This window comes from Jaculus jaculus, chromosome 1, assembly GCF_020740685.1.
Source record: "Jaculus jaculus isolate mJacJac1 chromosome 1, mJacJac1.mat.Y.cur, whole genome shotgun sequence".
Taxonomy (NCBI): domain Eukaryota; kingdom Metazoa; phylum Chordata; class Mammalia; order Rodentia; family Dipodidae; genus Jaculus; species Jaculus jaculus.
The window spans coordinates 292,542,192-292,554,714 of NC_059102.1; the positions used below are offsets into that span (position 1 = coordinate 292,542,192).

Genomic DNA, 12,523 nt, shown 5'->3' on the forward strand with positions numbered 1-12,523 from the left:
GCTTCACAAGTGTTATCTCTACAAAAAAAAAAAAAAAAAAACCACCAAAATCTACAAACTCCGCCTGCACCAACAGAAATAGATCTTCATCCCTCTGCTACTGGGCCTCGGCATGACGCTGTCTCTGGGTGCATCTGGTGACCAACAGCCTTGAGTCTCTCCAGAGACAACTGAACTTTCTCACCAGTGTGGTACTTCAAAACCATCTAGGCTTAGACTCATTACTGCTGAATTTGGGGGCATGTATGGTCTTGGGACAAAAATACTGTTTTCTTTGTTAACAAATCAAATGTTATTAAGCTGCCTGACTGCTACAAGCCTGATGACCCCACCACCTGGTTCTCTAACCATTTAGTTACTTGGCTTCTCCTTAGCCCCTTCCTTACTATAGGAACCCTATTGCTTGTAGCCCTGTCTCATCAAATTCCTCAGATAACAAAAACTAATATTGCTATGGTTGTTACTAATGAGGTCCTCGTACACGACCTAACTCTATCTGGACCTATGGTAAATTATAAAAAACTCATTCAGGATGACACTGCCCTATTATAAAAACAAGGGGAGTTACTGGGCACTGCCAGGCACAGGCTGAAGCCTTCAGGAGAGGGGTCCAAACTGCCAGGCATGGCTAAGGACCCCCAGGCTATAGGAGGCCAGTCCCTTTCCAAGCCCAACACAACTGAACTTAGGTTCTGCCCTGTAACCTTTGGCCAGTTGCTTAGGAAACTCCTTATCAGCCTTCACACAGCTCATCCCTGAGATCCTAGATCACCTGACCCTCCCCCCACCACCATTACCTACTTGCTAGAATGAATGTCTCCATATGTTAATTAGGCATCAGAAATGAACTGGATATGTCCAATCCCATTAGGGTCCCCCCCATCCTCAGATGCTTATAAACCCATTTTCCCTGACAATAAACCAAGAGAGCCGTTCACCAAAACTCCTCCCGGAAGTCTTTTACTTTCACATGCTCACCCACCCTGGTTGCCTGGGCATCTTTGGGGACAGCGGTGGGCCCCAGAGCAAGAACCCAGAAACCCACAGGGGAGGACCCAACAAAGAAATCTAAGAAGCTGACAAGCAGTCATCAGTCATAAGGAAAATTAATTAATATCTCACAAGTAAAGAAAGTGTTTAAGGGGCAGGTATAATCAGCTCCTATAAACACTGCTGGTATGTCAGGCACATGAGGTCTAAGAGCTAACTAATGGGGATGGCAACATAGAAACTACTGCTGGCTTTGAAGAGATCGTATCTAGAAGTAGTGGCAAGAAAACTAGTCTCTAGATGTTTTGTTTTTTTTTTTTTTTTTTTTTTTTTTGGTTTTGCAAGGTAGGGTTTCATTCTAGCCCAGGCTGACCTGGAATTCACTATGTAGTCTCAGGGTGGCCTTGAACTCACCATGATCCTCCTACCTCTGCCTCCCAAGTGCTGGGATTAAAGGCGTGTGCTAGATCTCAGTTTCTTAATTGGGATAACAAGAGTAACTAATACTTCACAAAATTGCTATAAATTAAATAATTAAAGCAAAGAATAGGAAAAGCCAATTATTTCTCCAGGGTTGGATGGGAAAAACAAAGTATTTACATACCTCATTGTAAAAGGTACATTTTTAAACTTTGTTTTTATTTTTTAGGATTTTTAAAAATTTTTTTAATATTTGTTTATTTATTTATTTGAGAGAAAGAGGCAGGCAGAGGACAGAATGGGCACTCCAGGGCCTCCAGCCACTACAAAAGAACTACAGTTGGATGCAGCACCTTGTGCATCTGGCTTTACATGGGTACTTGGGAATAGAACCTGGGTCCTTTGGCTTTGTAAACAAGTGCCCTAATCGCTAAGCCATCTCTCCAGCCCTGCAGTTTCCTTCAAGGTAGCTCCTCACGTCAACCCAAGCTGACAGGGAACACACTCTGTAGACCCAGACTGGCCTCAAACTCACAGAGATCATCTTACCTATGCTGGGATTAATGGAGTGCACCAAGACACCCAACAGGAGCACTTGTTTAATTACACAAAAACAAACTGCTTGGGAAAAAAAAATTAGTATTAATAAATTAGTAAATAAAGTTTCTTACTTCATCAAAAATGGGTGAAGAGGTGATATGTTTTTCTTGAGACGTTTCTTCTTTTCCATTAAATTCTTTAATAGACATCTTGAAAAGCTAAAATAAACATTCAAAATACATTTTTCACAATAAATGTATACTAGAAATTCTTCTTCTTTATACAAAGATTAGAGTTTTACAAAGTAACTTTCATCTGTTGGCCATTCTCTGGATAATCTCTCACATAGTTCAATTTCTTTTTTTCTTTTTTGTTTGTTTGTCTGAAGGCAGGATCTCACTCTAGCCCAGGATGACTTGGAACTCACTCTGTAGTTCCAGGCTGGTCTTGAACTCCTGACAATCCTCCTACCTCAGCCTCCAGAATGTGGCTTAGTTCTACTTTTCTTTGCTTATCTTTTCCTTTATAAAGATCTGCCCCTTTCCTTCGCCTTTAATAATCAATTTTTCAGGCATGACTCAATGCCATGGGGGGAGGGGAGGGTGGATTAAAAGGACTTTAGTTCTCCTGAGGTATTAAGCATTTAACCCAGAACTTTTTGTTCATGTGTTAGGCAAGCGCTCTACCACTGGGCTAACCTACCTCTAGCCTTAGGGCAGGTGTGGTGGCACATGCCTTTAATACTAGAGGTAGAAGGATCACTGTATGAGTTCAGGCTAGCAGGAGACAACAGCGAGACCTTCACTTGAAACTCACCCTCCCCACCCCCAAATAAGGAGGCTTTTGAACGTTTTGGAATTTCCTAGAGACACTTTTCATTAACCTGGAAGACATCAAATAGCATTTTAAAGTGCCAAACATCCACCACTCTCTCCTCCAGGTTCCAAAACAAGGAAAACAGACCAGTAATAAAGGAATTCATCAGCTGTTCTTTTAAGTCGGAATGGGAACTGGAAGTGTGAGTTTTGTACTTGAGACTGAAAATAGGCTTCCGTCTTCCCTGCTGCCAGGAACACTCAGACCAGCCCCAGACAAGGCAATCAGAAAACTCGTTTGGTCCTGTTGGCTGCAGGGGCCTTATTGGAAAGACAAGAGAAAAAAAAAAGAATGTGATGCTTGTGTGCCAAGCAAAACTACAGTGACAAAATGAAAATAACTGAATGAGGGCTGGAGAGATGGCTTAGTGGTTGAGAGCTTGCCTGTGAAGCCTAAGTACCCCGGTTCGAGGTTCGATTCCCCAAGACCCACATAAGCTTTGCACGAAGTAGCGCACGTATCTGGAGTAGGTTTGCAGTGGCTGGAGGCCCTGGTGCGCCCATTCTGTCTCTGTCTCTCTCTCTCTCTGCTCTCAAATAAATAAATAAAAATAAGCAAAAAAAATTTGAATGAAAGACCAAGTTTGAGGTGCACTGGACAAATACATGCTTTGGGGAAATCTGAAACGTATCCAAATGTCCCCGAACGAAGCTCAACACTTCCGGGGTTTATAAATAAGCCCAGTAACACGTCGCCTAAATAAACAAAATTCTGAAAAATGTGGCAGCGGTGCTGATGCTGGTAATCCAAGGAGTGTTCGCGGGGGTCCCAGAGTGATTAATAAAGATGTTAGAAGGAAGGGAGGAGCCCCGGGTGCTAGTCAGCAGGGTTGACAGGAAAGCTCGACCCGGCTTATAAACTGTCCCTGGGCGCCACACCCTCCACAGAGCTCTGCCGACCCCGGATCCACCGAGAACGGGGCTAGCGGGGAGGTGGGACGCCCTGAGTACACAGACCAGCGGTCCAGCGGAATCTTCGACGGAGGGAGTGAGGGGACCGCCGCCCAGCCAACGTCCACGTACCCGGAGAGCCCCTACCTTGCCGGCGCCCGCGGCGGTAGCAAACACTGGAGGCCAAAGCGACCGGCCACGGCCTCCTCCTGCCGCGTGGGACGCTGGGAAATGTAGTTCTGCGCTCGGATCATCCCTCCCCAGCTCCCGAACATCGCGCAGGATTCCAGCGTTCTCGCAGTTACGTTACGTCACGTACTGGCGCTCGGCACCGCCCCCTGGGCGCGGTGTGCTCTGGGTATTGCAGTCTTAGCTAGGTTCGGTGAGTGGGTGGTGTCACCGAGACGCACGGGGGAAACAACTCTCTCTCTCTCTCTCTCTCTCCTCATTGGACGCCGTCGCCCTCGATACGCTTCTGCGCAGTGTTGAAGTGGCGTCGTAAGGCCTCGGGGGAACGGGAAGCCGGCAAGTGTGGGACTCGCTCTTTGCCTCTGGCTTCCTGCTGACAGGATTCGAGCACTGGTTCTTCATATTTTTGCCGGTTGCTCGCATTCCGCCTCCTCATTGGCTTCCCCCTTCTTGGATCCGGCCCGGTGGACTTTCACGTCAGTTCTCGCACCCCTCCGCGTCCCCTGGCACGGAGGCGGTAACTATGGAGAACATGGCGGAGGAGGAGGAGGAGGAGGTGGCTCAGGTCAGGGTCTTGACCCCAGATTCGGCTCCGACTCCGGCCCCAGCATTCGGCCCGGATTCTGATTCTGATCCGGCCCCGAGCCCGTCCCGGCGCCGAGCCTCTGCCTCCGAAGCGGCTGAAAGCAGTAAGTGAGCGGGGCCGCATCTTGCTACAGTGGAGAAGCGAGAGTGCGCCGGGTTGGGACTAGGGGAGGGACCCTTCCCGGGCCGGCGTTGCTGTGGAAACAGCGGAGGAGGAGGGGCCGGTGGAGCGCGCTAGGCTGTCCCCGCGGACCGCGTGCGGAGGCCGGAGGTGATGCGCAGATCGTGAGGTTAAGTCGTGGAAGCGAATCTTGAACAGCTCCGTTTCGTCCTAATCTGCTGTGGCTCGTCCTTTCGCTTGTGTCCCAGGAACTATCAAGATTTACAAACCTGCCAGCTGGTTTTTCTTCCTCCACTTGCACACAGATCGGTTTCTCGCATTAAATTCTACCTTGCTTCCGAAAAGAATTATGAAACTTGTGACTTATCTGGGAGTCTACCTAATTATAGATGCCCTCCCCTCCCCCCGCTTGCATAAATAATAGCTGAGTTTTTTTTTTTTTTTCCTTTTTGGTTTTTCGAGGTAGGGTCTCACTCTAGCCCAGGCTGACCTGGAATTCACTGTGTAGTCTCAGGGTGGCCTCGAACTCACGGCAATCCTCCTACCCCTATCTCCCGAGTGCTGGGGTTAAAGGCGTGCGCCACCATGCCCGGCTTAACAGTTGAGTTTTGTACTCCATTCCATGGGAAGCCGACTGTTAAAAATTAATAGCATTTATTTCAGTACTCTCAACGTGCTTGTCTATTTTCCAAGTCGTGGTTATTGGGTCATATAGGAGTTCAAAAGATTGATGATTAGCCCTTTAAAGATTTTCTGAACGTTTTTAAATGCAAGACCTATGAAAGATGTAAAGAGTTCTTTCAACAAATTATTGTGTGGTTTGTATACCATTTTGAAATTATCACTTGACATCTTAAATTCTTAAGTTAATTCCATCATCTTTACTACTTCTAGGTCAATTTTGGTATGATTTGTATAAACAGTCTAGTAGAATTATTTGGCAGCATAGTAGATTTAAGAGTAGTGCTGATCACAAGAAAAACAGAGTCAGCATGCCCTCTGAAAGACTTCTCATCATGAAATCAGAGCTTTGGGATGCGACATAACGCCAGTTTTGATATTTTTTCTTTCTTTATTTCCTTTACTAACAATCTGGTAGGTGGATAAGGGAGTATTACACTCTGTTGAGAAACTAGCTACTGCCCTCTAGATAGTGTCTGTTTAAATTAATCACCAGGTCAGCCTGGGATAGAGTGAGACCCTGCCTCAAACAAACCAAAAAAAAAAAAAATTAGAAGTGTTTCAACAGCTTTTGTCAATGCATGATTTCCCTGCATCCTCACCATTAAAATGACATTAACTCCAGGCATATCTGTAATACCAACAGTGCAGAGGCTGTGGCAGGGTTTTCAAATTTAAGACCAGCCTAGGCTATAGGGAGACCTTGTCACAAAGGAGGAGGGGTGTGATTTGAAAACATTTACCTCTGTAACCCAAGGTTTACAAATAATATTTGAAGAATATATTCTGTATCAGAAACCTTAAAATGCACATTAGTCATTTTAAAATTTATTTTTAGATGCTCTAGTTAGTCCTTTGAAGTCAGTCGTAACCAGGCAAAATGAAGAGGCTGTATCTGAAGAGATGACAGCTGAGGAGAAAGTAGCGAAGGAAGTTGTGAAGGAACCTCCTGCCGTCTTGGACTCACCCCACTTAACCACAGGTTTGCCTAGTCACTTACAGCTTACTAATGTGTTACGAAAAGCAAGTAGGTTAGGTTAAATACAGATTGGTTCATATCTACTGTGTTGAACCAGAAAGTGATTTCTGAGCTCTTTGCCACAGGATTTTGTTTTCTAATTTAATTGGCACTTTCTCTTATTTTGTACCATTTAGTAATTAAGAGTCATTTCAGTAAGCACACCTTTATGTAATATGAGATATCTTATTTCACTATGCATGCCTTTAAGCTATAAAAACCCTTCATGGTTACAAATATGGTAGTTTGGGTTGAACATATAGGTTTCTTCTTTCTTTCTTTTTGTGGGTCTTTCTTTCAAGGTAAGATCTTGCTCTAGCCCAGGCTGACCTGGAATTCACTATGTAGTCCAGGGTTAGCCTCAAACCCAAAATGATCCTCCTACCTCTGCCTCCCTAGTGCTGGGATTAAAGGTGTACATCACCACACCTGGCATGGATTCTTTTCATGACTGCTACTGTCTAACCTAGCAATTAAAGTTTTGGTCAATAAGAGAAAGTCTTTTTCCTTTACAGGAATTAGATCTCAAGTCCTTTGCACAATACCTGGTATTCAAAATTAACTAAGCCAAGCATGGTGGCACATACCTATAATCCTAGCACTCAGGAGACTGTGTTGGAAGGATCATGAGTTTGAGGCCAGAATGTGCTGCATAGTGAGTTCCAGGCCAGTCTTACGTACATAGTAAACCCCTATCTCAGAACAAAACAAAAAGCATAAATAATATTTGTATGTTACTCTTTGTTCTAGAAAGTTAGAAAATTGTCTTTTAAGCAGAAATGTCTGATAGTGTTGGGATAGATTCCAGAAGTTTTGAGAATGTGTTACTCCATCCAAAAACTCTTAATAATTTTTAAAAACTATTTAACAGTCTTTTTTTTTAATTTTTTTAAAAATTTATTTATTTGAGAACGACAGGCACAGAAAGACAGAGGGAGAGAGAGAATGGGCGCGCCAGGGCTTCCAGCCTCTGCAAACGAACTCCAGACACGTGCGCCCCCTTGTGCATCTGGCTAACATGGGACCAGGGGAACCGAGCCTCGAACCGGGATCCTTAGGCTTTACAGGCAAGCGCTTAACCGCTAAGCCATCTCTCCAGCCCTATTTAACAGTCTTTAGTGCCTGCTGAGTAAGTGTCACTGCATCGGCACTTAGCCACTAGAAAGATGAAGAAGGGGTAGTCCCTGAGGAAGACAAAGAAGGACACATGCAAGTGAGTGCATGAACTGAGGATGAAACTAGGGAGAAACAGGAAGATGGCAGTGTCAAAAATTAGATTTAGGGCTGGAGAGTTGGCTCGGTGGTTAAAGGTGCTTGCTTACAAAGCCTTGTGGCCCAGGTTTGATTCTCCAGTGCCCACATAAAGCCAGGTGCGTAGAGTGGGACATGCATCTAAAGTTTGTTTGCAGTGCCAATGTACCCATACTCATTCTGTCTGCTTCTTTGTCTCTGTCTCGCTCTCAAATAAATAAAGATGCTTAAAAAATGGTGACGGCCGGGTGTGTTAGCGCACGCCTTTAATCCCATCATTGGGAGAAAGAGGTAACAGAGTCACTATGAATTCAAGGCAAGCCTAAGACTACATAGTGAATTCCAGGTCATCCTGGGCTAAAGAAAGACCCTACCTCAAAAAAAAAAAAAAGTGACAAAAAATTGAACTTAAAATATTTGTTGGAAGTGGCGCATGCCTTTAATCCCAACACTCAGGAGGCAGAGGTAGGAGGATTGCCAAGAGTTCAAGGCCTCTCTGAGACTGCATAGTAAATTCCAGGTCACCCTGAACTAGAGTGAGACCCTACCTCATAAAACAGCAAAATTTTACAAAAAAAAAACAAAAACAACAACAAAATTTTAAAGTACTTAATGTAATGATTATCTGAGAGGGCTGAGGTTTATTCCATGCTGTTTCTCTTTGGGGATCTTGTGCAGTACTCATTTCCTGGACATACCCACTCTTGTTCCTACTTTGTAAATGTTCCTTTTCCTTGGGATGCACATTTATTCATGTCTCCATCTTTAAAAGGAACATTTTAAAAAATGGAGTAAACAAATTACACTTTCATTCTTCTCCCTTTTGCTGCCCAAGTTCTTGAAAAAATAGTTACACTGATTTTGTGGGGTTGTTTTTCCCCTTCCAGTCTCATTTCTCTTCCCAAATACATCACTGAACCTGTATTTATTTATTTATTTATTTTAGTTTTTCAAGGTAGGGTCTCCCTCTAGTCTAGGCTGACCTGGAATTCCCTATGTAGTCTCAGGGTGGCCTCGAACTCGTGCTGATTCGCCTACCTCTGCCTTTTGAGTGCTGGGATTAAAGGTATGTGCCACCATGTCTGGCCCTGAACCTGTATTTTTAAAGGACACCAGGGGCTTACTACATACTAAATTTAGTAGTATTTTTTTCTTGATCTTTATAACTGTAGTACTTAGTAGTGAAACATGTCTCTTTTACAAGCACTTCTCCTATGATGTCTCATCTTCTGCAGTTCTCCATTTCTGAATCTTTCCTAATTCTTTTTGTTCGATTTATCTTAAAACCTACATCCTTACATACTCAACTTCTAGAATATATACACTTACATTAATGAGTAATGGATTTAACAGTTCTTGGGAGGGAATCCCCTCTATACCTCCAAAGCATGCGCACGCGCGCGCACACACACACATACACAGAGCCAAAAGTATGTAATTTGAAGAGTGCATGCTTAAGAAATGTGAAAATGGGGCTGGAGAGATGGCTTAGTGGTTAGTTAGCTTGCCTGTGAAGCCTAAGGACCCCAGTTCAAGGCTCAGTTCCCCAGGTCCCACGTTAGCCAGATGCACAAGGGGGTGCACGTGTCTGGAGTTCGTTTGCAGAGGCTGGAAGCCCTGGTGCGCCCATTCTCTCTCTCTCCCTCTATCTGTCTTTCTCTCTGTATCTGTCGCTCTCAAATAAATAAATAAAATTTAAAAAAAAAGAAATGTGAAAATGCAAAATTGGGACAAAAAAAGTAATGAGTAAGAAATATGAAATGCATTAGAACTAAAATATATATTAATTACATTATAGGATTTATTTTTTAAATTTTTACTTATTTATTTATTTGAGAGCAACAGACAGAGAGAAAGAGGCAGAGAGAGAATGGGTGCACCAGGGCCTCCAGCCACTGGAAACAAACTCCAGATTCATGCACCACCTTGTGCATCTGGTTTATGTAGGTCCTGGGGAGTTGAACCTGGGTCCTTTGGCTTTGCAGGCAAGCGCCTTAACTGCTAAGCCATCTCTCCAGCCCCCTTACAAGCTTTTGTTCATGAGGTTACTTCAAGTTATAAAGCTAGTCAAGAAGTCTACTTAAGTGAATTTCTGTTTATAACCTTAAATATGGAATTGTGTTCATAATTAGTTCAGACAAATGACATTCTCAATCATGTTTTAGAATGACCTAGTCATTTCTCTGTATCATATGCCTACATTATGTTACCTTTACCTTTGATACTGACTTCATTTTACATCGTTTTACAGTTCGAAATTAACTGGTTAATATTACCCACATAATGAAAAGTTCTTTGAAGACAAGAAAACATGGTTTATATCAGTGTCTTAAACAGCTTAGAACTGTTTGTTTTGATTTGTTTTTAGACAGGCTCTCATATTCCACACTGACCTCATACTCACAATGTAAGAGGATAACCTTGAACTCCTGACCCTCCTGCTTTACAAGTGCATGACACTATACCAACTGAGGTACATCCATAGTCCTCAGAGTAGAAAATTTTTTTTGTAGAACTATATTGACAAGGACTGGAGAGAGATGGCTTAACAAAAAAGACAGTTGCCTGTGAAGCCTAAGACTCATGTTCAGATCTCCAGGTCCCATGTAGCCAGATGCACAGTGATACAAACAAGCATGCAATATTGCACATGTACACAAGGGAGTACATGTGTCTGGAGTTGGTCACAATGGCTGAAGGCCCTGGCACACCCATTCTCTCTCTCTCTCTCTCAAAATTGAATAATAAAGAAAAACACTTAAAAAAAAAGAATTATACTGACAAGCTAAAAATTTTAAGTTGTGAAATTACACAACAGAGTTTTTCTTTAGCTTTTTTGTGCACTTGCTAGTTTAACAGTTGAACTATATGGCAGCATTGAGTCTTGATGTTAGGACGTAATACTCTAGGAACTAAAAGTGTAGATTTCTGTAGGATGTGAATTAATAAAAGTGGGAGCATAATTGATAAACAGATTTTAACTCTTGAAATTTCATTTCAGAGAAGCACATCTCAATTCAGATGCAGCTTGCTGATCTGGAGAAATTAGCCTTTATTCCTGAAGGAGATTTTAATTCTGCCAGTTCATTGATCTCAGATCATCTTGATGAAGGTATTTCTATACTTGGAACTCCTCTCCCTGGCTAATCTCTAATGGGTTATCAACCACCTTGCAGCTCATGAAAACAGCTTCCTACTGAACTACAGTAGTAGTAAAATAAAAATGTTTTTACCTGAAAAATTGGCAGTCTTCCATCTGCAAAGGTACTATGGAATAAGTTGGTTGTTATAACTCCTGAAAGAAATTACAAATTCAGACATACTTAAGGCCTTCATTTTCTGTAAGGTAACACTTCTATAAATCACAGAGAGCATGCATTAGATAACATAAAGATTAAAGTCTCTTAAGTAAGCCGGCATAGTGGCACATGTCTTTAATTCCAGCACTAGGGAGGCAAAGGTGGGAGGAGCACCATGAGTTCAAGGCTACCTTGAGACTACATGGTGAATTCCAGGTCAGCCTGAGCTAGTGAGACCCTACCTCGAAAAACCAAAAGAAAAAAGAAAAGAAAATTCTTTAAGTACAAAAAGTTCCAAGATGGGCACTTTAGAGTTAGTGCAAGAATTCAGTAATACTATCAGTGTTCTTTTCCTTCTGCTCTGCTATTCTAACTGCTTAGAAAGATCATGGTTGTTTGTTTGTTTGTTTAATTTTTTAAATTTTATTTATTTGAGAGAGGGAAAGAGACATAGAGAGAGAGTGGGTGCACCAGGGCCTCTAGCCATTGCAGGCAAACTCCAGATGCATGCACCACCTGTGCATCTGGCTTATGTGGGCTTTGGAGTATCAAAATAAGATCCTTTGGCTTTGCAGGCAAATGCCTTAACTGCTAAGCCATTTCTCCAGCCCAAATCATGTTTTGTTTTGTTTTAAATATATCTTTATTTATTTGCAAGCAGAGAGAGACAGAGAGAAGGGGCCCAGCCTGCCAGGGGCTCTAACCACTGCAAACAAACTCCAGACGCATGCATCACCTTGTGCATCTGCCGTATGTGGGTCTTGAGTAATTGAACCTGGGTCCTTAGGCTTCACAAGCAAATGCCTTAACCACTAAGCCATCTCTCCAGCCCCATGTTTTGTTTTGTTTTTTAAGTAGGCAGTGTTTATAAAATAAGTCCTGTTTAATTTTGCATTATATGGTTATTGGAAGAGATTTGTTGGAAATGGGGCTAGAGAGATGGCCAGTGGTTAAGGCACTTGCCTGCAAAGCCAAATGACCCAGGTTCAATTCCCCAGTACTCACATAAAGCCAGATACACATAGTAGTGCATGCATCTGGAGTTTGTTTGCAACAGCTGGACATCCTGGTTCTGCCCCATTCTCTCTGTCTGTCTCTCTTTCTGTCTGCTTAAAAATAAATACTAAACCAGGCATGGCAGTGCATGCCTTTAATCCCAGCACTTTAGGCAGAGGTAGGAGGATTGCCATTAGTTCAAGGCCACCCTGAGACTACATAGTAAATTCAAGGTCAGCCTAGGCTAGAGCGAAACCCTACCTCGAAAAACCAAAAAAAATAAATAAATATTATTAAGTGGAGTAGGGATTATTTCTATAGGTTGCATTGCTTTTAAAAGCCTGAATTTGATATTTTAATTCTTTTATATACTGTTTATCAAAATTTTATTAAAGATTTATTACATTGCTAAATAAGAATTCGATTTTGGTGCTTCATAATCTTTTCAGGAGTATGTGTATTACAATAAAGAAGGAAGACCACATACATTCAGAGTTAGAAGAGAAATTCAGATTATAATGGTTTTAGCCATGCCTCTGGTCTAAGAATAGCAACTATATTTAGTCTCATCTACTCATTCCACCTCTGTCTTCCATGTGTCTTATCCCATATGTCATTGTTGCTGCCAAGGGAGTAAAGAAGTACCAAAGCAGATACCGTTGCATCT

At 42.6% G+C, this 12,523-nt stretch overlaps 2 protein-coding genes across 8 annotated transcripts in view; one reads left to right on the forward strand and one right to left on the reverse strand.

The window, feature by feature from the left end:
• The window catches only part of Swt1 (SWT1 RNA endoribonuclease homolog), an 81,190-nt gene extending 77,222 nt beyond the window's left edge, over nucleotides 1-3,968 (reverse strand). For 5 of the 6 annotated variants that reach the window (XM_045141742.1, XM_045141739.1, XM_045141743.1 and 2 more), the window contains exons 1-2: nucleotides 3,864-3,968; nucleotides 2,082-2,168 (exon numbers count right to left, since the gene is read on the reverse strand). In XM_045141742.1, coding sequence (XP_044997677.1) covers nucleotides 2,082-2,159 — 78 coding nt within the window. In that variant the 5' untranslated portion in view covers nucleotides 2,160-2,168; nucleotides 3,864-3,968. Of the gene's footprint in view, nucleotides 1-2,081; nucleotides 2,169-2,913; nucleotides 3,087-3,863 lie in introns of all 6 variants that reach the window. The other variant, XM_045141740.1, reaches the window with a different exon arrangement.
• A 156-nt stretch (nucleotides 3,969-4,124) lies between these two features.
• The window catches only part of Trmt1l (tRNA methyltransferase 1 like), a 46,197-nt gene continuing 37,798 nt past the window's right edge, over nucleotides 4,125-12,523 (forward strand). Inside the window, exons 1-3 of one of the 2 annotated variants that reach the window (XM_045141844.1) lie at nucleotides 4,125-4,594; nucleotides 6,131-6,274; nucleotides 10,563-10,673. In XM_045141844.1, the coding sequence (XP_044997779.1) occupies nucleotides 4,429-4,594; nucleotides 6,131-6,274; nucleotides 10,563-10,673 (421 nt within the window). In that variant the 5' untranslated portion in view covers nucleotides 4,125-4,428. The remainder of the gene's footprint in view (nucleotides 4,595-6,130; nucleotides 6,275-10,562; nucleotides 10,674-12,523) is intronic. The other variant, XM_004658708.2, reaches the window with a different exon arrangement.